This window comes from Bubalus bubalis, chromosome 5 (assembly GCF_019923935.1).
Source record: "Bubalus bubalis isolate 160015118507 breed Murrah chromosome 5, NDDB_SH_1, whole genome shotgun sequence".
Classification (NCBI taxonomy): Eukaryota; Metazoa; Chordata; class Mammalia; order Artiodactyla; family Bovidae; genus Bubalus; species Bubalus bubalis.
Window position 1 is genome coordinate 111033918 of NC_059161.1, and position 25218 is coordinate 111059135.

General features: G+C 48.5%; 1 protein-coding gene and 1 long non-coding RNA gene across 4 annotated transcripts in view; one reads left to right on the top strand and one right to left on the bottom strand.

Annotated features, from left to right (window-relative positions):
* KIRREL3 (kirre like nephrin family adhesion molecule 3) overlaps positions 1 to 13602 on the bottom strand; it is a 607178-nt gene extending 593576 nt beyond the window's left edge. For all 3 annotated transcript variants that reach the window (XM_044943559.2, XM_006057706.4, XM_025286398.3), the window contains exon 1: positions 13489 to 13602. In XM_044943559.2, coding sequence (XP_044799494.1) covers positions 13489 to 13543 — 55 coding nt within the window. In that variant the 5' untranslated portion in view covers positions 13544 to 13602. The remainder of the gene's footprint in view (positions 1 to 13488) is intronic.
* The window catches only part of LOC102408306, a 40601-nt gene continuing 28841 nt past the window's right edge, over positions 13459 to 25218 (top strand). The window contains exon 1 of the long non-coding RNA XR_006551360.2: positions 13459 to 13589. This is a non-coding gene — a long non-coding RNA (uncharacterized LOC102408306). The remainder of the gene's footprint in view (positions 13590 to 25218) is intronic.

Sequence of the window (25218 nt, forward strand, 5' to 3'; positions counted from 1 at the left end):
AAATTAGCACTTGGCTTTCAAAATGTTAAGCTGAACTGGCGAGCAGTGGAGGTAAAGAGCAGCGCCAGCCATGGAGGAAAGCTTCTCAAATTCTTACTCGTGCTTTTGCATAAGGGGAGATGACTTCTTTCATTTTTATCAGTGCTTTTCCCCAAGTCCTACAAGTTAGGAAGGAGAAGGACCAGAGGTGATGCCAGAGGTTTCTATGGCTTACAAAAGACCTGTGGGACCAGAATTCCTCCTCAAGGGATGGGCAGCAAAGGATTTGGGTCTTCATCCAAGTTTCTGAAGTGATGGTCCTATGCTTATTGGACTTCCCTAGTGGTTCAGATGGTAAAATGTCCGTTTGCAATGCATGAGACCTGGGCTTGATCACTGGGTTGGGAAGATCCCCTGGAGAAGGAAATGGCAACCCACTTCAGTATTCTTGCCTGGAGAATTCCATGGACAGAGGAGCCTGGTGGGCTACAGTCCATGGTGGTATGACCTATGGGCAAGTTATGGAATCTAAGCCTTAGTAGTTCTCATCTGCAAATGGGTATGACAGGCCTGGCTTTTTATCATGTGGCTGAGAGGATTAAGTAGGTGAATGCAGGCAAACTCAGCAAAGGACCTGGCCACAGGACTCAATAGCACCTTCCCATGGCTGGTTCCAGCTTTAGATCAGATCAGATCAGATCAGTCGCTCACTCGTGTCCGACTCTTTGCAACCCCATGAATCGCAGCACGCCAGGCCTCCCTGTTCATCACCATCTCCCAGAGTTCACTCAAACTCACGTCCATTGAGTCAGTGATGCCATCCAGCCATCTCATCCTCTGTTGTCCCCTTTTCCTCCTGCCCCCAATCCCTCCCAGCATCAGAGTCTTTTCCAATGAGTCAACTCTTCACATAAGGTGGCCAAAGTACTAGAGTTTCAGCTTTAGCATCAATCCTTCCAAAGAAATCCCAGGGCTGATCTCTTTCAGAATGGACTGCTTAGGGCATCAATATTAGAGAAACACAAGGAGACTATGAGAAGTTTTGCTTCTTTTCTGTTCTCATCAAGAACAGAAAAGCTCTCTATGGAAGGGGTCCAGAAGGAAGACTATGTTGGTAAAAGGATAAAGGGCATCAAGTGGCCAAATTGAGGGACAGCAAAGCAGAGGACCAAAGGCACAATATCACCTTGCTGCAACATCTTTTCTTATGGGGAAGAGAGCTACCTCTATTATTTTTTTGGCAAATTCTCAAATTACACAGCTCTGCTTTCCTCTCTGACCTGTGTTAGCATCCAATCTGCAGTTTCAAATGAGGTTTTGCAAACCTGATGCCAATGGTTTTCTTCTCTGACATGAGATGCTCACCCCTATGTGCCAGCGGAGCTGTTAGCAGAATGGACAGAGCATCCTACCTCCTCCCAACCCCATTACAACCTCTCCCACCCTCAGGAAGACAGGCAGTGAGGACTGGGCAGATGGCAGCTCTCCTGGCTCCTGAGAAAGCAGCGAGGGACGGTGGTGGTGACTCAGGTGTGGGAGGCTGCTCGGGCTTGAGCAAACCTCATCTAATCCCACTGGCAACTGAAACCTAATGGTTGGCCACACAACGTCTGACAATTTCAGGCAACATAAACGGCCAGTTCCACCAGCCCCTCAGGCTACACAGAGGGGACTGGTGAGGGATGCTCAAAAGATACCTTGTCCTTCCTTCATCTCACAGCCCACTATCTTAGTTTATGATGCTTGTGGTTTGACCCTGAGCCTTTGGTCCATCATGCTTGTAATTCTCAAAAGGTAAACAAGGCAGCTGCCTCCCCCTAGAAGATAAAGGAAGAGACTAGGAGTTCTTGGGTCCAAGAGGACTCCTCCACTTCCTTCAGACAGAGCACAGGGCATCAGTTACCAGTGCCCACTTCAGGATTTGGTTACCCTGCCCAGAAAGACACACTTTCAAACAAGCAGCCACGGCTCACAGCAATTTTTTAATGGTGACTGTTTCAGTCCAGAGGTAAAAACAGAGTGACTCCTCTTGAGCCTGCCCAGGAGATCAGGGATAATGAGGACTAATTTTAGCATGTTTGTTTGGCTTTTTCAGCAGCGGAGGGGAGCAGCAGCAGAAATACTGGCTCCTGGATCATTAAAGGGGCAAACACTTGAGAGGGGCATGGGCTCTCCTGGGGAGAAGCAGGATTCCTGGCTGCCAGCCGCCTGGGAGGACTAGCCCCCCCATCACCCCCAGGACAGACCTCGTTAGCTGAGAGCTCTCTCACCCCCTCTCTCTGCAGCTCTTCCAAGCCTCTTGAGCACTTTTAACTGTGCCCACCTACCTCCTGCCATTCCACGCAGGCATGTATCCCCCTTAGCACTCTGCCCTCTTATCCATCAGAAAGAGGAGAAAGGAAGGGAGCCTCCTTGGGGAGCCTCTGCCCCCAGGAAAGGCTGCTCCTCCCTCCCATGCCCTCTGCCCACGATCAGCTGCCCCAGCCCGGTGGCCCGGGGCAGAGAGGGGCCCTGGTACTGGGAGCCTCTCTCTTCCTGGTACTAAGGGACATCCCTGGGCCGCTGCTCTCAGCTCACTCTTGGGCTTTGCAAGCGCTGCTGCTGCCACCATCAGGCAGATGTAGGAACTGCAGAGCTCACCTGGTTTTTAAGATCCCAAAACTTTCTATTTAATGTTCCACCAGCTCTTGACCAATGTGGTCCTAAGACAAACACAGGCCGTCTCCCCACCAGACACACGGACCCAGTGTCTTATGCAAGACAAAGGCTTCAGAGTCTAGCTCCCCAAAGAAACAGCACTTCCTGTGACCGTGGGGTAGACTCCAGCATCCTTAAGCGAGGCACAGAAAAGTGCGGGCCGTCGGACGTAGAGAACAAAGCCACGGGGAGGTTAGCTGGCAGTTGTTCTCTTTCTGTGACCAGGACAGTGGGGCAGGGAAGGAAGGCGGTCGCTCCCTGTGCAGCACTGGGATGGGCCCCCAGGAGACAACTCAAGTTCCTGTCCCCTGCACGCCTGCATGATGAGCCAGCCCGGCCCCATGTCACTCTGAAGCTGCCATAGCTCCCAGCATCGCCAAAGGTGACAGGTGGCCTGTCACACTGTGCCGGAGCTGCGACCCCTGTGACAGGTGCAGGTGGCTGACAGAGATGGGCACTGGCATGCGGGAGAGAACAGAAGGCCCGACTGTTTCTTGGGAGGGGTCAGTGGCTGCCAGAGGGTATTTCTCTTGGCAGTGTTCCTGGTGACCCAATGGCCATTCAAGGCCTTGCTGGGAGAAGAAGAGCTTCCTATAGGGCAAGACCATACTTTAAACTCTTGGGGTCTTTCCTCTGTCCCCCGTGGAGGCATCTCAGCTTCTGCTGTGGTGCGTGGTGAAGTGGGGGTGTCAGAGGGACTGCTTTTTTCTTTCTTTCACTTTTCCTCACATTTCATTTTTTTGGCCACACGCGTGACATGCAGAACTTCCCTGACCAGGGATCGAACCTGCGCTTCCCTGCAGTGGAAGCATGGAGTCTTAACTGCTGGACTGCAAGGGAAGTCCATGTTTCAGTATTTCAATATTCATTCGTCTCCTATGTGCTGAGTAGTATGTGACACACAGGGTATAAAAGAAATGGAGGTTTTAATCAACCAGCCTTGTGTTCGCTTTCGTTTTTGTCAGAACAGCCACAAAAGGAGTTTCCCAGGTAGCATCTCCTTGGTTGCTATTCAACCCAAAAGGCCAACCTGTCATTTCTCCCTGGCATGAGGGGCCTGGAAACCTTAAACCCTCAAGGTAACGCTGAAAGTCAGACAAAGGAAGGGATCAACTCAGGAAGAGTTTGGAGTTAAAACAAGAGAGAGAGCTGCAACTCGGGGTCACGGTTCAAAGGTCAGCTTCCCAATTTCCACAGGGCACCCCCAATGCCCCCTCTGTGCCTGGGCACTGAGGACTCACACAGGTTCTAAGAACATGGCTCATCTCAGGCCCCAGCCTAGCAGCCTCTCCTGCATCCGTCCGTGTTGCTGATTCGGATCCACCAGCATCTTGAGATGCACCAAGGCTTCTGGACCACACAGTCAGCTGGATGGGGAGCCAGTGCGGTCAAGCAGCTGAACCTCTCTGAGGTTTATGACAATAGATGACTGTCACTGCTATCATGGTGATGAGTGAAGTACCGCTTGTGGAAGGTCATGTGCAAACACTAAATTATCATCATTGTCATCCTGACCACCGTAATTATGGCTGCTGCTGCTGCCACCAACCACAACCCAAGGAATCTGTCTAATACCTACAAGAAATTGAGCTGGACAAAGAGATCTGTAACACATCACAGACCTCCTAGATGGTAGAAGATGGTAGAAGAATGTATTGTCTAAATATCTTGCTGTTAACAGATAATATTTAGGAACTTTGGAATTTTGATGTCATCTAGGGCTGGAGGAAGCACAAGCTGGAATTAAGATTGCCAGGAGAAATATCAATAACCTCAGATATGCAGATGACACCACCCTTATGGCAGAAAGTGAAGAAGAACTAAAGAGCCTCTTGATGAAAGTGAAAGAGGAGAGTGAAAAATTTGGCTTAAAGCTCAACATTCAGAAAACTAAGATCATGGCATCCGGTCCCATCAGTTCAGTTTAGTTCAGTTCAGTCGCTCAGTTGTGTCCGACTCATTGTGACCCCATGAATTGCAGCACACCAGGCCTCCCTGTCCATCACCAACTTCTGGAGTTACTTCATGGCAAATAGATGGGGAAACAGTGGCTGACTTTATTTTTCTGGGCTCCAAAATCACTGCAGATGGTGACTGCAGACATGAAATTAAAAGACGCTTACTCCTTGGAAGGAAAGTTTTGACCAACCTAGATAGCATATTCAAAAGCAGAGACATTACTTTGCTAACAAAGGTCTGTCTAGTCAAGGCTATGGTTTTTCGAGTGGTCAAGTATGGATGTGAGAGTTGGACTATAAAGAAAGCTGAGCACCGAAGAATTGATGCTTTTGAACTGTGGTGTTGGAGAAGACTCTTGAGAGTCCCTTGGACTGCAAGGAGATCCAACCAGTCCATCCTAAAGGAGATCAGTCCTGGGTGTTCATTGGAAGGACTGATGTTGAGGCTGAAACTCCAATACTTTGGCCACCTGATGCAAGGAGCTAACTCATTTGAAAAGACCCTGATGCTGGGAAAGATTGAGGGCAGGAGGAGAAGGGAATAACAGAGGATGAGATGGTTGGATGGCATCACTGACTCAATGGACATGGGTTTGGGTGGACTCCGGGAGTTGGTGATGGACAGGGAGGCCTGGTGTGCTGCGATTCATGGGGTCACAAAGAGTTGGACGTGACTGAGCAACTGAACTGAACTGAGTCTATTCTTCAATCTCCTTCATAGGAACCAACTCTTCCATTATCATCATCATTATTTGCCAGCAGTAGATTCACTTTATTATTATTTTTACTGAAGTATGGTTGAATTACAATATTGCATTAATTTCTGCTGTAGAGCAAAGTGATTCAGTTGTACACACATATGCATTCTTTTTAGTATTCTTTTCCATTAGGGACTCTGGACATTGAATATAGTTCCCTGTGCTATACAGTAGGACCTGCTGTCCCTGCTGACTTCTCCGTTTCTGATGGCCCGAATTCCAGTATGAGCCTTTCAGGAGACACTAGGTTAGCTGTGGACACTCTTGGAGGTGTCACGGTCTCCTTCCTGCACAACAATGCAGGGTTTGGCTTCACCCCTGAGCTTGTCCTGCCAGCACCACCTCCCCCCGCCCTGCCTTTTCCTGAAGAGAACAGACCAGAGTGTAAAACATGTGGGTGGACCTGATGATGTTCTTTACTCTTGAACGAAAGGTTACTTGCTGCTAGAGATCGGTAAGCATTTCTAACATCTGAATACAATCATTTAGCTTGTAACCTTGCTGCCCACAAAGCCAGGGAAGCTTAGCTGCCTCTTGAGAACAGGAAAGAAATCCCTGGCAGACTGTCCCCAGGCACCTCTTGCTTGTCTCATCCTGTCCCAGTCTCCCTTTTTTATTTACCATTCGTCCTCAGGCTGCCTCCACCTCAACCAAGCCTGCCAGGGGCCCCAGAAACTGGAAACCCTCATTCCTGGCACAGTCCATCCGACTGACAGTCCAGAGTGTAGTTGACCATCCCTGCTTCTGCCTTTTCCATGGTCCAGTCCACATTCTTTATCCAGTCTTTATCTATGCATCTACCTGCTACCCTTCTCTGCCTTCCATCTAGAATCTAGACCAATAGTGAAAATCATAACTTCCCACTTATTCTCTTGCTCACTTGTCCATCCTTTTACACATTACCATGTAGGAAGATGAGTGAGTGTATTTCTATTCAATTCTACATTTCTAAGCCCCTTGTGAAACACAGGGAGTACCAAGACAAGATAACATGTTGATCCTTCTCTTTTTTTTTGTCCATTGAACCCACAGTATAGAGAGGATTACAACCACTAATGCTTTTTCTAAAGAACAGACTTAATGCTGACAAGCCATCCTCAAAACATTTAGCACGGTATTCACGACCATTCACAAGCTTCCTCATCACACAGCAGCCCAGCCCCCAAGTAAACCACTGCTTCTGAACCCTGACGTGCCTGTCCTACCTTCTGACTTGTGCACACTCTCAGAGGTACCACCTGGGACCCTCTTTCTTTGCAGCATCGGAAGAACCCTAGACATCTTTTACGATCAATTCACCTCCTCTGCAAAGCCTTTGTTAACACCTTCAGCCAACCCCGCTGTTCTCAGAACACTCTGACTGCTCTGAGCTGTTGAACTGTAATGACAAGTCCAACTGTGTGCTCCCTGACTAGTCTGAGAGCTCCCCTGGGGCAGAAACACACCCTTAGTCATCTTCCCAACAAAAGCCCCTGGCACAGTGCCCACCACACAGTAGGCCCCCAACGAGGGCTGGCTGAGTGGACAGGATGGAGCTTTGGTGTCATACAAAGGTGCTTCATCACAAAGGAAGGAGAAAGAAACGAGGCCCTCTGAGACCCAGACTGCATGGAGCCCCCGGGGAAGAGTGTGGAAAGGCGAAAATGATGTTTGGTAGTCATTGCTGCAACGGTCAGCGCCAGATTTCAAATTCTTGTCTTCTAGACATTCATTAGAAAGAATGTGAACTTGCAACATCTGTCCAGTGAACACAGGCCAAGTAAGCAGACCACCGAGATAATCCGGCCTGGTGCGCGCACCTCCTTTCAACATGACAAATGCATGCCATGGCAGCGTTTGTTTCAGTGATCAAATAAACAACCTCAGGCGAATCGCCTTCACTTTGCCCATGAGGACAGTAACACCAGGTGGAAGATTAGAGGGAAAGCTCATCTCCCATTTCAGGAAAATGGCTGATGTGTTGTTAAGCCCTGGACATCGCTACATTTTAGCAGTAAGTGTTGTGTGCGTGTATGTATGTGTGTGTGTGTGTGGACTGGGAGTTCCTGGATGGGAGTAGGCTTGAAGTGAGCATGGTAAGGCTTCTGGACTCCTAGGAAAAATCTCTCTGTGGAATGTCAGGAGGTGTCTACATTTGGCTCCTTCCTTGCCTTAATATCCAGCCAAGAGATGGATGAATGTCCGTCTCCCAGACTCCATGTCCCAGCCAGGCTGCAACATAAGACCTCTGTAAGGAGCAGCAGTCGCTCGTGCTGGCCACTATTTCCATGGTTTTAACTCATTACCAGAGTGCCCAGGGAAAGCTGACATTTATTTAATCCTCATAGTGGTATTGACTGTGTACTCACGGAAACACTGTATGCTTACGGAACACATTTGTTTCCAAGCAGCTTATGCTAAATTGCAGTGATATAAAGGAAACACTTAACTAATATTGACATTTACTGACTTCTAAAAGTATACAGCCAGAATATGCACTTTTACCATTGACAGAGGAAGAAAAGGGGGAAAAAAGCATCATATTTGATCCTTAGCTCTTTCAGTGGGTTAGAAGTAAAAAGCTAATGTTAAATATGGTGGTGGAGATCCCCAGTCTATGGCAACTGTGTGGGTTCTGTTTACTCCTCAAGCTGAGCAGAAAGCGGGACCTAGCGTTCTTTGCCCGCATGTGACAGAAGTATTCCAGTGATCCATAAGGCATCTATATTCTGATTTGATGGGCTCACCGAACAGGCTTCCCCCGAGGAAAAGGAGATGACACACGATGACATACAGAGCTGTATACCATCTCAATGCAGTAGACGCGGCATCACTTCCCTAACTGGAAACAAAATCCTACTCCATTTGGAATACCGGGCGAAGTCATCACAGTCTGGCACAGGATGCTGGCAGGCTTAGCTCCTTGCTCCCTTGTGGACAGTGGTGATGTGATATGAAACTCGCCGGTGCAGATGTCCCCAGGGCAGCAGCTCCATGGATGCTGGGGAGCCCACTGACTTTGAGGGATCACTGAGGCCCCAATTATTCTGCTTGGAGAACCACCAATATGGTCAAGATTGGCACAGTGGTGAGAGTCCCTGTATGCATTTCAGCAAGTTTCTGGTCTTGCTGATCTCCTCCAATTAGAACAGGCCTATTCCTGGTGGGGAAGGGGGCGGCAGTGGAATTCAGGGTCCCATTATTTCTAGACTGACCTTGATTTAAAAGGCCTGCACTGATTTTTCACCCAAAAGACATCTCAGCATCTTAGATGGATAAGGACAACAGCTGAGAAATGATGCTTAAGTCCATGTAAACCCCTCCCCCCACCAATTACCCAGAGACCCTAAAATGAATGCTCCTGACCCTCCTCCCCAATCCTCCATCACAGGCAATTTTCTTTCCTCGTTCATGTTTCCAAAACAGTTTATCTTTTTATCTCCTTGGAAGAAAAGTACTCTGCAAATCAAAGGAATCATTAGTATTGTTATTATTTTGCTATTGAAATCTCGTGAATTCACTAGGGATTATTCATGTGCTTTTTTGGGGCTGCACACATAATGCTGCCTAAGTCACCCCCACTGGGCTGAACAAAAAAGAAAAATTGCATCTTCAGGCACACTGCCCTGTTCCACCCGGTCCCCTGCTGGCCCTGGCTCCTACCAACACAGGCGCACCAGGCAGAGGGCTCCTTGGTGGCAAGCCTGGCTCACTGCTGCCATGTTCCAGGCAAGATCTGTCTTTGTAACCCCAGAGGGAGGCCCCTGTGGGATCCTAAGTGCAGTGTGAAGGCCCTGACCCCAGCCCACGCCCCACTCCCCCTGGGACATTTCTCCTCCCTTCTCTATAGGTCTCGCTGGCAGCTGAGAACTCCCCACTAGGCAGCAGACACCGTGAACACCCCCAGACCCAACAGACATGCCAAAGTCCCCGTCACCCAGGATGTCTCTGAAAGAAGAAGTGGTCCCATACCCTTGGCATCTGTTCATTGACTCTACCCCTCTAGACAAGCCATCAGACCACTTGGGGTGCCCGTGGGGGAAGCCTCACACTTATTCCTTGCCCCATCCTTTGTTCTATGACATTTCTGGGTAATGATAAATGCTTCCAAAGTTGCTGCTCACTCCCGGTTTCCTTTTCTAACGCCTTCTCAGCCTGTACCCCCAGCGTCTCCTCCATACTCCTGGCTGCCTCAGACAAGCTCATGCTGTTTTCTAAGCCTCCCCACCAAGGGAGTTTCTTGCCAGTTGAAACCTCTGGCCCTTGCTCCTCTGTTCTCATGCTTCCTGTCAGCCCCAGCCTGGCCCCCTTCATCCTGGCCCCTCTCTCTTCTCACACCCTATTTTACCCTCTCTCTGCATGTCGCTCTTCTATTTCCCTGGAGATTCGCATCACCAAGAGCCTCTGCCCCTCTGATGGCCATCTGACAGCCCTTCTGGTGATTTCTGCCAGCAAGTCAGGACAGCAAGTGGTTGAGATTCTTCCCAACAGGAAGATGGCACCCCGGATTAATCCTCAACTTAGAGATGCCAACTTAGAGGGCAAATGCAAGTTTTCACTTTTGCCCCAAAACATCCAGAGCAGCACTGCGCACACACAAAGCCAATAAGAGAGTAGACTCCCGAGAATTAGAACTTTCAGACCCACCAAGTCACCAGGCAGGACAGGACACTCTGGGATGCTAGAGCAAAGCGTCACAGAGCAGGCAAGAGGGCGTGTTTCCTAGGAGCGGCCGAAGTAGGAGGCGCTGAGTCTGTACCACCACATGTTCCCTGAATGGTCTCAGAACCTGAGATCTGACAGGAAGCAGGGTGTCCCCAGTCCTGCTGGGACATCGTCCCTCTGAAGACATTTACAATGTGGACATGCAGGCTGGATGGGCCAGGTCTTGAAGATGAAGGAGGGCAGAGAAGGAAATCATGGTGGGCAAACCAAAATGATAAAGGGAAAGACAGAGCGAGTTCCAAGCGCGTGGATGACAAGAGAATCAATTCCTTTTCACCCAGGGGCAGAACATGCTTCTTCTCTGCGGGAGGCAAATTGTGCTGTGACATTATCCCTCTTTGTATGGAGCATGCCGTCCTGACAGCGGAGGAAGAGGCAGCCCCAGCAAGGGAGAAACCCACAAACAGCACTCGCTGACACCTCTCCACTGCCTTGTGGGGAGCTGGGCCCGGGGACACCGGCTGGGCGGGAACGGAGGCATGCCATTTGGCTTTTCTACGGCCACCTCAAGAGTGGCCAACACATACTTAATCTCAATCTATCTGAAAAGCCCAAAGTTTACAAGATTAGGGGTATAGTATATCACTAACATAAATGATACCTAAATTTCACTCTCTAAAGAGGGGGTATGAAAAAAAAGTAACATTGAATAGATATTCGACAAACTAAAAGAGTAAGGAGGATTGAAATGACTCTAAGAGTTGACCTAAGTGTTTTGCTTTTAAAGTCTTCGGAGTGCTGTTTGGAGCATCCCCTCTGTATGGGACACATGAGAGTTGTTTCCAGTGACTCCAGAATGACATGCAGGTTCCCATTGTGAGAGGCATGGGACAGCAGACGGATGTGTCAGTAGAGGGCCACAGAAAGCCCTTAAAAGAGCCCTGGGCATTTGTTTTCTCCGAGTCGAGGGCCAGCCCTGAGTCTCAGCACATTTCCTTGGAAAGCATCCCGGGAGGAAGGCACGCAGGAAGTGGCATCTGATGGAGTGGCTCAGTGTGTGTGTTGGGTGGGGTGCAACCACAGTCAGGGGGATGAGAGAGGGCATCACTCAGAGCCTGGGGAGGGGGGCAGTCCCCTAGTGGCCTGTTGAAAGTGGATATGCTCTATCTGATAACTTGATAAATATATGGCACCAGGCAGGGGTTGGCATAGTATATGCCTTAAGCATACATGGGTAGAGGGTCAAATAGAACTCTCTGGGGAATTCACAACACTACAAACAACATCCACATTCACATCAATGCCCCCGATCAAGTCAAAAGATCTTCTATCCCAGTGAAGTCCATTAAAGGTTGTCCCCCTTGACCCTTCACTCCTGCAGTCAGACACAGTCTACTCAAGGACCCTACCGTACAACATTCAGTAGTGTAGAGGATTCTCATTGGCCAGGTCCACTTAGGTCTCCTTGTCTTTCTTTAGACCTGTTCTGGAGTCCAGGAATTCTCCAGAATTCCCTGTTCTGGTAGTGTGGGCAAAGCTGGCCAAGCTCAGAATAGTCAGGAATAGCAAGAAACTCTGAACTGCACGACGCTGTGGTTCCTTCCCACTGCCCTCGGGGCTAAGAGTAGAAGAAACAGAGCATTTAATCTCCATATATTTAAAGATTTATATGAGCAGCTCAAAAAATAGCTCCATACCCAGAAAGAAATAAGCAAAATAGAAGATGGACGCTGCGATGATTCCAACAGTCAGAGAGGCACTTAGACAGCTACAGGCTTCTTGTGTCAACCTAGAGGAGAGTCTCAGCTCAACCTTCTAGCACAATCAGTGGGCACAGGAAAATGGGCAATGGTCCGGGGAACCTGGGTGTGGGACGGCCAGTTAGATCCTGTATTTGGGGATTCTACATGCAACTTCCTGAGTGAGTGAATGGCAAGAGGCAAACGAGGAGAGTGAGCATGTGTGCTGCTGTGTGTGTGTATCCATAAGTGAGCACAAACACATTCAAGAAGGAGGGTCATCTCCCCAAGTGGTAATAGAACCCAAATTGTTTCTATACCAGTGTTCTGAGATAGTCCTTATTCATTCAGCCTGAAAACTCTGGGGAAGGCAATTTATCTTCCTGCTGTTGTCGAGAGCCCTGGTGAGAGGCAACACAACCACATGAATACATGAGTGTGCGTGTGTGCGTGTGTGTGAGTGTGTACATCAGGATTATATACAAGCAGGGACACATGCACACCCAGGTGGGGGAAGGGCCCCCAGGTTAAATCAGGAGGGTCAGAAGCAAAGTTTGACAAGGGGGAAATCTGCAGTGACCACAAGCACCAGCGGAGGAGCCGGGAAGAAGGCATGGGTTTCAGCTTTCATCAGGGGGAGGCATGGAGACATGCTGTTTGCTTGCAAAGCCAGCCACCCATAGCGGTGCTGTGCTTTCTGGAAAACTTTTACCCTTCATTTAATCAACAGATGGATGTGCTCTGTTGTGGATTTTTCTGAGAGAGTCCTGTTCCTCCCAGAGCTGTGCTGGCTGGCACAAACGCCGCCTCAGATGGCAGAGACAGCGGCCGGCATTCCAGGAGAGGGGAAAGGAAGCGGCTGACTAGTCCCTCAAACTCAATTCCACAGGTGACTCTGGATGCTGCTGGCTATGAGGGCACTCTCGCCATCCTCTTCTGGAACAGTCCTCCCCTCCCTCCATGGCTACTGGCCCAGGGCTGCTTTCAGGGGCAGGGAGCCCAAGGGGGCAGAGTTCTTTTGGGAAAGTCCACCGACTTCTCTGCCACCACTAAGCTGCAGAGAGGAAGCGCCTGCACCAGGGGAGGGGGGCGGATTTCATTTTCTGCCCTGAAATCTAACGCTGTGTAGGACTCAGAATGCACTCTTATTCAGAGAAGCGGATGACACGCAATGAAACTCTTTAGAAGCTTTCCCCCAAAACTGCACATCACCCCCACGCTCCATTCGGTTATCGCAGCCCCCTCCGCACGCCTTCCCTTCCGAATACATCCGTGCAAGGCAGACCTTCCTCGGGCTGAAACAGCCACCTCAACAGAGCTCTCCTCGACCCTCTCCTTCTCCAACCGGCGTCTGGAGGAGAGGAGGCGCCCAGAAGTTCAGAACCGCACCGCACGGCCACAGAGATGCCGCCTAATTAACATACAGGGAGCATAAAGAACTCATTTGCATTGGAGAGTTTGAGCTGGATGTTGACAAGTGAGGGGAGAAAGTCACCCTCCCTCCCCACCCGCAGCCCTGCCTTCCGAAGGAAAATAAACAGTACCATTTTGTTGCATTTTCAAAGGCAAAGAGGCGATGCCAGTGCCTCTCGGCCGGGCACCGGGAGACGCATCCATCAGTCCGAGTTCCCAAAGCCTGCCCACAATTTCTGCCCGCAGCCCTGACAACCCAGCCGACTTTCTTTGCAACTCCGGGCGGCGCACGGGTCCTACCTTGGCTGAAGAGGAAGAAGCAGACGAAGAGCAGGTCGAGCTGGAAAGGTCTCATTCCTCCGCGCGCCGAGGGGAAGCCGGCGGGGCAACTTGGGTTCGCGGTGAGTTTCTCCTGCTGGGAGGCTCGCCGTGCTGCTCAGCCTCCGCCGCGGTCCTCCCGGGTTCGCGCCGACCATCTGTCTGTCTGTCCGTCGGTCCCTCCGGGTGGCCTGGGGCTCCGTATCTCGGGGGATCCGCAGCCCAGACGAGGCAAGTTGCCTGTTTTCTAGCCTCCTCGGGAAGCCGGGCTCGTCAGCGACGTCCCCTCTCGGAGCAGCTCCATCCTCTGGCGCTCGGCATCCGAGGCACCCAGCTTCCTCCGGCGGCTCCTCCCACAGCCAGCGCGCGAGCGAGCCAGGGAGCGAGTGACGAGTGACAGAAGGGCTCCTTTCACTGAAGCTGGGGCGGGGGGAGAGGGAGGGGAAACGGGGCATAATTAAAGAGGAAACACTCGGAGAAAGGCGATCTATGCAAAAAGGAGGGTGTGCTGGTGGTGGCGGGGGGAGGCTCCTTTCTTTCTTTCCTTTTCTTTCTCCCCCTACATGGGGGGAAATTCAGCTTTTGTCACCATCACTGACCAAAAGGCATTTTGAACAGGGAGCGGAGCTGTGACTTTTTGTCCACAGGACATAATGTTGTTTAAGGAGTGAAGCGAAGGATGGCTGGATGTACCTAGCCTCAGTATAACAATATGCCTGCCTTGACTTTACACGGAGTGGGGTGGGGGGGCTCGGGGGTGTCCATCTTTCTCCAGGAAGGACTCGGCCAGTATGTGCAGCGGGAGTCTCCGAGTTGGGGAAGAGATAAGCGTGGTTTGCATTTTTGAGACTTTCCTAGGAGGGGGGCTCAGTAATACAATGGGGATGTTTGCACCTTGGTTTTGCTTTGCGATACTGCTAGAAAACAAAATGAAGGAACTAGAGGGAAAACAGGTAAATGGGTGACACATGCCCCTTGATTATTATTATCCTGGTTTGTGCATTTCCTACCAAGGATGGGGAGCTGCCTGGTTTTACATTTAGAAGCTCTCCTGTAAGGAGCGCTCCATTCCTGTGTCTTTTTTCCAAGAGGTGCTGTGAATCCTACTGCGAAGGAGAGGCCAAGGTCATAGGCAATGCCTCCTAAGAACCTTCAGGTCTTTTTTTTACCTGTCACCAAACTCACATTCAAATCAAACTCTATTTCCTCCCGGATATCAAAGCAAATTTATCTAGGTCTATTTACTTGATAGACATTTAGCTATGCCTGGAATAAGCAGGGCATTGGGGGAAATAAAATTGCAGGCAGAGTCCATGCCTTCAGGAGCTCGTAATTTAGTGTGGAACACCTATAACTATGAGGACACAAATCAGAGAACACACCTAACTATAAGGATAGTTACAAAGCAACATATAAAAATGTACAGCAGTATGCAGAAAAAGGGGGGTAATGAATAATGAGAGGGAAATGGAAGATGCTTCCTTGATTTGTACCGCACAATTATAAAATCAGTCATTACTTTCATCTGTCACTGGACCCTGGGGAGGTCTTTGGGGAAACTCTTAGCTTATAAGTATTACGTATTTGGGGGACTTTGCTGATTGCAAGATACATTCTAACTCCAAATTTCCATGTGGATCTTAACTTTTAAAAAAAATGCATCCCTTAGTATTTATGAACAAGAAAGAGAGAAGGGGCACCCGTGAGAGTGTGTGCTAGTAGGCGCTGACATCTGGTTGTTGACATCAAAGGTCTACAAATTAGTAGGTGTCTGCTCTGTTGACTCTTCTATTCTTCACTTAATAGTTTATTTAACTGCATCCCTTAGAGGCTGTTAAACATATCAAAGGGAAATTTGTAAGCAAGCTTTGGTGGGGGGGAAATGCTTAGCAAAGGAAACTAAGAGGACCCAAAAGAGGCACCCCATCAGGTAAACTGCAAACAAGGTATCTAAATAAAGTGTCAGCACTGCCTTAGTCCAGGGACTTGCTATAACAGACAATGCAACAAAACAGAAGAGCCAATCAGGAAACACATGCAAAAGATGAACAATAATTCTAAATAACATGTCAAATAACATATCAAAGGTGAAAAAACACAGCACGAATAGAAACGTGCTTTTACTAGGAGCTTTCCATTGAATCTATGCAGGCAGGAAGAAATTTCACGTCTGGGCATCATTCTTTAGGCCAACCTTGCTGTGAGTAAGACAAATAATTACAGAATATAGGTTGCACCTTACAAAGCAACATTTGATGTTTTAACTGACATTCATCCTTTAAGCTGTTGTTAATTCTGATTGCTAATTCCTAAGTGGCCTGGGGCCCAGACTTGCTTAATTCGGACCCATAAGGAAATAAATACTAGGAACCAGGGTCAGGAGCCCCGGGTCATGACCTGTGGCAATCCACCGAAATCAGGCTCACATACAGGCACCTGCAACCCCCACACACTAACTCTGGATCAGGAAAAGAGGGTTGAGGGAGATTCCGAGGTAGGGAGTGCCTGGTTTCCCTCACCCCCTGGTCCCTGTGGTTGGCCTCCTGACTCTCGTCTCGGTCTGGCCTCGGTCCCCCACGCCCACCCCAGCCAGCTGGGCCTGTTCCCTCCTCCAGCCCCTCCGCCCCCGCCGCCCCTCAGCCTCCGGTCTCCGGCAGAAAGGGAAAAAAGCTTGGATTAAGTGGTGAGCTGCCTGCCTCTAAAGGGGCCAGAAGGCGTTTCAAGCCTGCGTGCCGGAAAAACCACGGGCAGTCTTCGGCAGCCACCACGTGGGGCAGCGAGAACCACAGCGGTACCTGCAGGACTCACAGCCGGCCGGGCTCTGGCGCCAGCCCCGACGGCGGCCCCGCCACCTCCGCCCGGGCTGGTCCTCGGCCTCACCTCCTCCGGGGGCTCGGTTAACCTCCTGGCGCTGTTAGGTGCCTGCGTGCAGTTCGCCGGCTAGGAGGGAGCGGGGGAGACCAGCAGCGAGGAGCACTGCTCCACCTGATGGAGAAGCGCGGAGTCTTAGACTTCCGAGCGCCGCGAGGGGAGGGGGCCGGGGGAGGACGCCCGCCGCCCCCGCTGGAAACCTCGGCGTCCGGAGTCTCCGGGCTTGGCCCTAGGAGGTGGAGACCCTAAAGAGGCAGCAGAAAGCCAGCACTTAAACAACTGCTCGAAGTCTTGTTCTTTGCCCATCCGGGCTCCGGGTCTCGGTTGCGCCCACCGCGCGAACCCGGGCCCCTCGCCAGCAGGTGGCATCATCTCCAGTGTTTCTTCACCTGGCGCAGAACCCGAGGCTGTCGTGGTCAGTCTCCAGCCCCTCCTCCGGGCCTTCAAGGCCAAGTGCAGTCTCTTTTGAACCCCCACCCCAGTCGAGCGGGATCTCCCTTCGGAGAATGAGGGCTGGTTCCGGAGCTGCTCTCCGGCCAGTATGTTTCAGAAGGGTAGATCTCCTCTGGACAGCTTCCAAACCCTGCTTGTCTGCTTTCTGAGTTCTGGTCCAGAGAGTGAGGCAGGAGTGTCCCAGCACCGCTGTTCAGTACCCCAAACCCTTGAGAATCCAGACAGGGCCTCATCACCACTTTCCGTGACTTTCCTCCTGGCTCTTCGTCCAGTGTCTCTAATGTTTATTATTCCCTCCATTTGTGCAAAGGCCTGTTTGCGCTACTTAATAAAGATGGGTGGAATGAATACATGAATTTCTGTTCTTGGAAAGTTTGCCCTCTAGTTGGGGAGAAGCATATGCACAGGGGCATCCAGGGAACGAAATTATGAACCATCTCATTGGCTTTTTAGGCTTCCCTAGTGGCTCAGTGGCAAAGAACCCACCTGCCAGTGCAGGAGACATAAGAGATTTCTGGGTAGGGAAGATCCCCTGGAGGAGGAAATGGCAACCCACTCCAATATTCTTGCCTGGACAATCCCATGAACAGAGGAACCTGGTGGGCTACAGTCTATGGGGTTGCAAAGACTTGGGCAGGACTTAACAACTAAACAACAACATTGGCTTTTTAACAAGACAGGTTTTGCCCTGGAGGTCATCTGTCAGGTGCAATCCCTTCTTGTGGGGTCATTCTAGGGTCACTTGCCTGAGGCCCTACAGGAAGCTGGAGGGCTGAGATGCAATACAGGGCCAGTACCTTCGGCCTGAGTTTCAAATGCCTGCCCCCTCAATCTCCTGCAATTCTTGTGCAGTGCATGTAATTACCTTCCTGTGTTTACCAGGGGCCCTTACCACGAAGGAGAAGGAGAGGCAGTTTTATGAGAGGGGCCATCATCACGGGTGGAGAATTTCCTGTTTAATGCCTCCGTGTTATTTGTTGCACAGATACATTATAAACCACATTTCCTTTTGTTTTTCTTAGATCCTGCCAGGGATCTAAGCTCCTTGTCCAGGGATTTAAACTCATTTTGAACAGGCCCCTCCTGGGAGTTCCCAGTAACCTGACTCTCCCTTCCTGGGTGAGTTAATAAAGGCTGAAAGCTACATATACTTGCAGAGACCAAATGGGCTTCCAAGGTTCTCCCTGGGTGGCAGCCTGTCTGACCTGGGCGGTCACAATCTTTCAGCCTATTTCTCTTTCATTTACCTGAATGAAATTTCTGGCTTACATCTGTGTAGGTGGATTATAAGACTTTAACCCCTATGCACTGTGGTTAGTCTCTCTGCACTGCTCTGGATAGGCCCCCAAGAACTTGTTTTTCAGCTTTCAGAAGCATCCCCAAAGGGCAGAACCTGTCCGTGGCACTGATTCACCCAAGGCCAGGCCTGACAGAGAGGTCAGGGGCAAGCTTTTGGACCCGGGCTCTGGCCTGGGCACTGCTATGTTTTGCAACCATTTAATAAATGATGAAATTGAAAGTGATGAAAGTGAAAGTGGAGAGTGGAAAAGTTGGCTTAAAGCTCAACATTCAGAAAACTAAGATCATGGCATCTGGTCCCATCACTTCATGGCAAATAAATGGGGAAACAGTGGAAACAGTGTCAGACTTTATTTTTTGGGCTCCAAAATCACTGCAGATGGTAAATGCAGCCAGGGAATTAAAAGACACTTACTCCTTGGAAGGAAAGTTATGACCAACTTAGATAGCATATTCAAAAGCAGGGACATTATTTTGCCAACAAAGATCCATCTAGTCAAGGCTATGGTTTTTCCAGTGGTCATGTATGGATGTGAAAGTTGGACTGTGAAGAAAGCTGGGAGCCAAAGAATTGATGCTTTTGAACTGTGGTGTTGGAGAAGACTCTTGAGAGTCCCTTGGACTGCAAGGAGATCCAACCAGTCCATTCTAAAGGAGATCAGCCCTGGGTGTACTTTGGAAGGAATGATGCTAAAGCTGAAACTCCAATACTTTGGCCACCTCATACGGAGAGTTGACTCATTGAAAAAGACTCTGATGCTGGGAGGGATTGGGGGCAGGAGGAGAAGGGGACGACAGAGGATGAGATAGCTGGATGGCATCACTGACTCGATGGACATGAGTCTGAGTGAACTCCGGGAGTTGGTGATGGACAGGGAGGCCTGGTGTGCTGCGATTCATGGGGTCGCAAAGAGTCGGACACGACTGAGCGACTGAACTGAACTGAACTAAATAAACCTGGGCATATCCTGCTTTATCTATGAAAGAAAACAGTGGCTCTCTGGGATCCCTCCCAATCCTAAAATCCTGTTGTCTGTTTTCCAGAACTCACACCTTTCAGCCTGGAGAGATTTGAACGTGCTTCCCCAGTGACTTAGGGAATTCAGCATTCGGGCAGTTTATTGTCAGTGACATCCCCACCCTCAAGAAAATAGTGCTGCCCCTGGAATCTGAGTGGGCCCCTCTGCTCTCATTGGTCACAACTTTCCCCAAACTGTTTCATCTTCATCCTACTCTGAGTACCCTCTTTCCTTCCCCAACTTGCTCATCTTGTGATTTCTCTTCTTTTCCTTACTTTCCCCAGAACCATATCCCTCCTTCATAGCTTCTCTTCAATGTACATTCTATAATTCTACTGGATGCAAACCCTTTAGTCAAGAGAGGGAATGCTGATGCCAGCGTGGCTCATGGTAAATGCCTCCCTTGAAAGGCAGGAAGTTCCATTGCGCCTTGTATTTTAACTCGTTCTTAACATGAATCAGAATGGACCGTTGAATCTATCTGATTGTGCATTCTCCAGAATATCCTGGAGGCCCCATGAGGGTAGGGGCAGTACCTTTCAGGTACCATGGCATCCAGCTTTTACCCTGGTAGGCAGTAGGCACTTAATACATAAAGTTAGGGTGATTGGCACAGTCTTACCTAGTGCCCCACATCCCACTTCCTGTTTTCTGGGTCCAATTTAACTTATTCTTCACTCTGTTATTAAACCATTGTCAAACATCTGGCATGCGCCTGCCACTGCTCTGGCTGTATTTTATGGGGCTGGGTAATGAATTGAGCCTATATATAGTTTGCAAAATGTGGAGCACACTTTAAGATGCAATGCACTATAGAAATGAAAGATATTTTTATCTCTTCAGCATCATTCTGCACAAGGAGACACTTTCTCTGGCAGTTCTGTTTAAGAACAATAGACCTGTTTAGGCTTGACACACTCATGCATGCAGGGCACTGGGTAGTCAGTTCTCATGGGAGCAGCATTATCTACCTCGGCAAAGGCCTGGAGTGTATAATTTATGGGGAAGAAGAGATACGGGAAACTGTATGAAAGGTGGTGGCCATGCCCCAGTGCCTTGTCTCATTGCCAGCTGAACACACAGGCCAGGACCTTCATCCCTGCTCCAGGGATGGCACGGGTGGCAAGCCTCAGCATCCTGCTTCAGTGCTTGGAACAAGTCTTGTGTCATTTTGGAATATGTCATGTGCTCTTTTTGTGTATATGAATGGGCTAATTATGTGGAAAATATTGGAAGACAAAGTGAAATTCCAATTTATGACTCATTTGTGGTATTCAAAGTCTTAAAAATTTTACCACATTTATGCTTTTTCTCTATTATTCTTTTGCATAACCCTCTCCCCCTGCCCCCCAACACACACACCCTGCTGCTGCTGCTGCTGCTGCTGCTAAGTCACTTCAGTCGTGTCCAACTCTGTGTGACCCCATAGATGGCAGCCCACCAGGCTCCCCCGTCCCTGAGATTCTCCAGGCAAGAACACTGGAGTGGGTTGCCATTTCCTTCTTCAATGCATGAAAGTGAAAAGTGAAAGTGAAGTCACTCAGTCGTGTCCAACTCTTAGCAACCCCATGGACTGCAGCCCACCAGGCTCCTCCATCCATGGAATTTTCTAGGCAAGAGTACTGGAGTGGGGTGCCATTGCCTTCTGCCACACACACACACCCTAGGCCCATGTTATAAATTAGTAAACCTTTAGAGAAGCCCAAGGAGCAGCTGCTTCTCACTTGAAGCCTTTAAGCTCTTTTCCTGGATGGCAAACTTGACTTCCTCTTTTCTGTTTATTATGTATAGACAGCATTTTCCCTTCCTCCCTTCCTTTCTTCCTTCTTTTCTTCTCTTCATATTATGGGTAGATAGGTAATATCAAAGTCGTATATGCAACTTTTAGATTTATCTAGCTTTATGAAATTACATAAGTTTACATATATTCAAACTTCTAGGGACTTCTATGATGGTCAAGTGGTTAAGCCTTCGCCTTGCAATGTAGGGGGTGTGGGTTCCATCCCTGGTCAGGAAGCCAAGATCACACATGCCTTGGGGCCAAAGAACCAAAACATAAAACAGAAGCGATATTGTAACAAATCCAGTAAAGACTTAAAAAAGGAAAAACCTCTACACACAAACACACACATCCACTTTTCTACTGACATGTTGGTGGTGGTTTAGTTGCTAAGTTGTGTCCGACTCTTGCAACCCCATGGACTGTAGCCCACCAGGCTTCTCTATCCGTGGGATTTTCCAGTCAAGAATACTGGAGTGGGTTGCCATTTCCTTCTCCAGGGGATCTTCTCGACCCAGGAATCGAATCCGGGTCTCCTGCATTGCAGGCAGATTCTTTACCGACTGAGCTATGAGGGAAGCCTACCAACATGCTAGCAAGTGGCTTCCTGTGCAAATATTCTGAACTAAGGAGCCCTTGACCAGGTTGTCATCATGTCTGCCTGAACTCATGGCTCCCTCCACTCATTGCCTGGTCCACAGTGCCTTCTCCACTGTCTGACCTACCGCATTTGTCTGTTCAAAATTCAGCCCTGTGCAATCTTCCGCCTACACCACTTTGGGGTGCATGGTCCCCAAGAGAGAGTATAAACTTTCTATCACTGTGTGTAGGGCACACCAAGCAAACGTACCTTTTCTGTCCCATCGACAGCCCCCTCCTTCACAGCCCACACTTTAATCCCGTCAAATTACTCTTTATTGATTAGAGTCAGCAGCCACTCTGACTCTCCTGCATCTCTCTTCCACGGCTTCCTCTCTGGCATGCCTCTCCCCAACGCATCTCTTTGCTGATAGACAGGTGCTCACCACTTCAGAACCAGTTGAACTGTCATCCGTGAGTTGTTTGCTTCACCTCTTTCTCCCCTTAGTTGAAAATGAGCAGCATATTCACAACAACCACGGTTACTCTGTAACGATTACTATTATAGTATATTTATTTACATGTCTACCTTCTAAACTATGTGTGAGCTCTTCAAGGTCAAGGACCATTTGTTGGAATTTTTTTTTTTTTTTTTTTTGCATATCCCAGAGTCTATTGCTCAATGCTTGGCATGCAGTCATTGTTGGCTAAATGAGGGTTTTAAAATAAGATAAAATTAGATCAGAGGTCCAGCTCACCTCTTTGTGACTCTTCAGTCTCTCAAGTGTGAAACTTTCTTTCTGCATCATCTGATGCGTCTAGACTCAACTAGTTGCAGAAGGCCCCACATCTACTTTCCGGAACTAAGTATGTTGGAAAGACCTAAAGAAAAGATTTCTTGACTGTACATTTTAAAACCAAACTGAGTCTCAGGCAAAGATGCAAAGTGATGTCATCAATTTATATAAACCCCAGCCTAGCTCCAGCTCTTGTATTAAAAAAAAAAGCAGTTAGAAATTCTGGTTATTTATTTTGCTTAAAGGCACAGTCCCAAGCAGTTGAGAAGCTAGCATACTCCATAACTGTTATATAGATATAGGTTCAGAGTAAAGGAGGAAAACCAGCATTAATATTTCCCAAATTCAGCCCAGCTTAAATTGTGTTGATGGTTCAGCGCTTTTCCTGTTGTCTGTGTTTCTTTTCTGCTTTTTTAATTTTTTTGCTTCTGTCTGAGATTCTGAACAAGCAGAAAAGTAGAAACTCCTTTCCTCCACCTTGCTTTGTTGTGCCAGTCCAGTTCAGTCCCATTTGGTTTTTAAAGAAATATACAAGAAACAGAGAGAATAGATTAATATAATGATTCTCAACATGGGGTTCCCAGGCCAGCATCATCAACCTCTCCTGAGAACTTTATTTTTTTAATTTATTTTTGGCTGTGCTGGGTCTTTATTGCTGTGTATGGGCTTTACGCTAGTTGCAGAGAGCAGGGACTACTCTTCATTGCGGGGCGTGGGCTTCTCATCGTGGTGGCTTCTCTTGTGGAGCACTGGTTCTAGGCATGCAGGCTTTACAGTCATGGCACAAGGGCTCAATAGTTGTGGCATATGGGCTTAGTCACCCCACTGCATGTGGGATCTTCCCAGACCAGAGATCCAACCTGTGTCCCCTGCATGGGCAGGCAGATGCTTAACTACAGGACCACAAGGGAAATCCCCCTGAGGACTTTTTAGAATTGCAGATTGTTGGCTCCACCCAGATCTCCTGAATTAGAATTTCTGGTGTGGGGCTCAGCTTGTGTGTTTTAACAAGCCTTTCTGATTATTCTGACCTGTGCTGAGGTTTGAGAAGCGTTGCTATCAGAACTCCCCTGTACCATCACTCACCCTCAGCAATGATCGAGCCAGGACCCAGTCTGCTTCATTAATCCTCCATCCTCCTCCCACCTCACTGGATTATTTTGAAGCAAATTCAGACATTATATCCTCTCATCCATAAGAATTTCAGTGTGTGATAAGGGACTTCAATGTGGATGAAAATAACACTTTATAGGATACATTTGTTAGCTATCTGGGCCAGACTATTCATCTTAGACAATTCATCCTTTGAATATATTCAACAGCCTTAATAGGGTAGTTTTCAGCCAAAACAATAAAAATTAAAAAAAAACAACACTCAATTAGATAAGACTGAGAAAGATCTTTTTTTTTTTTTTTTGATTAGGAATTTATTATTTAGAAAAGGATGAGTCTTGTCATCTGGGAAGAAGAATTAACATCAAAGAAGCACGTCCTTAACAAAATGATGCCTGACTTCACCTTGAAAGAGGCTGCTGCCTTACAGTTTATAAAGTTTTATGCTACATCCTATTCATTGGGTATATAGCCTGATTTTTTTCCTGGAATTGTCATAGATTCACAATTTGTGTTCATGCTCTGTGGTCTGATCTTCTCTCTGGTCCACTTGGCATTTGTATGAAAATTGGCCAGAGTTAAGATACAACCCATGACTGTGATCTGATATTACCTGAGAAATACAGAGAAGTATACAGCCATGGCCTTGTTCTCCTCAGCCAAGCATGCTAGCTCTCCACTGTAAACAGCCCATCTCATCCAAGGGTTATGTCATCACCTGGTTCCTTCAAGTCTTGTTAGACCCCCAAGAGGACTTGTTAGACTCTAAGAAACTCAGGAGAATATTTGTTCCCCTCTTCAGATGTCTGGCAAAAACTGACACTTGCAGGGGACAGGATTTGATAGCAATATCTGCAAAGTGTCAGAAAGGGGAGGGGATCGATATGCTTAATTTACTTGGAATAATTCATTGCCTGACTGGAGTTTTCAGTGAGGGCAGACAAATTCCACACAACATGAACTCACCCACCTGGATGGAAAGGAGTACAGTGAATCCATCTTTGGAATGAGATGTAAAACTGAGCTTCTTAGTTTCATTAATGACTCCCTTGGGCCCTTTCTTTCTTGAGACAGGGTGTTCATTGAGTCAGCCATTTTTCGAAGTGGGTGATGTGTGCTGTTGACTGCGAGTCGCCGTGCTGTTCCACCTGAGCTGTCGTTTGTACTCTCTGCCCTTATATCTGTGTTCCCTGCTCAGAGACTATCGGTTTGGAGCTATATTCCACCTCGAGAGAAAGGAAAAGCACCCATCTCTTCCGTTGGTGGAGGAGATGATGGTGATTTTTCTTTTCTTTCAATGCTAACCAATAGGGAATCTGTTTATCATGGGACTGGGGGTTACAAAATAAGGAGAGAATTGCTTAGTGAGGTGAGAACCTCAGCGGGGTGTACTGAGGTCATGGACTTTTTCTTTGAGATAAATATTGAAGAGGCATCTAGATTTAGTGGCTTCCCAGTACTCTCTCAACCTCCCATCTCTTTTATCTGGCACCATGTACAAAGTGATTTGAAGTAGGGTTTGCCACGTGGTAGCAGTGAGAGCCCATGAGTTCTGAGTTTTGGAGAGAATCCACTGGAGGTTCCTCCCTTATTACGGTACAGCCATCCCTGGTAAACGTTGGTGGCCCAGTGGCACGGCACTGATGTAGGACAGGAAGGGGACAGGAACCAAGATCCCAGTTGAAGAAGCTAAAGGAGCTTGGGGAGGAGGCATGTAATTATAAGGCACCTTCAAATAATTTTGCTATTACCATCTAATTATGAAGAGCAACTTTCTACTTTAACTACCTGAAATTCAGAG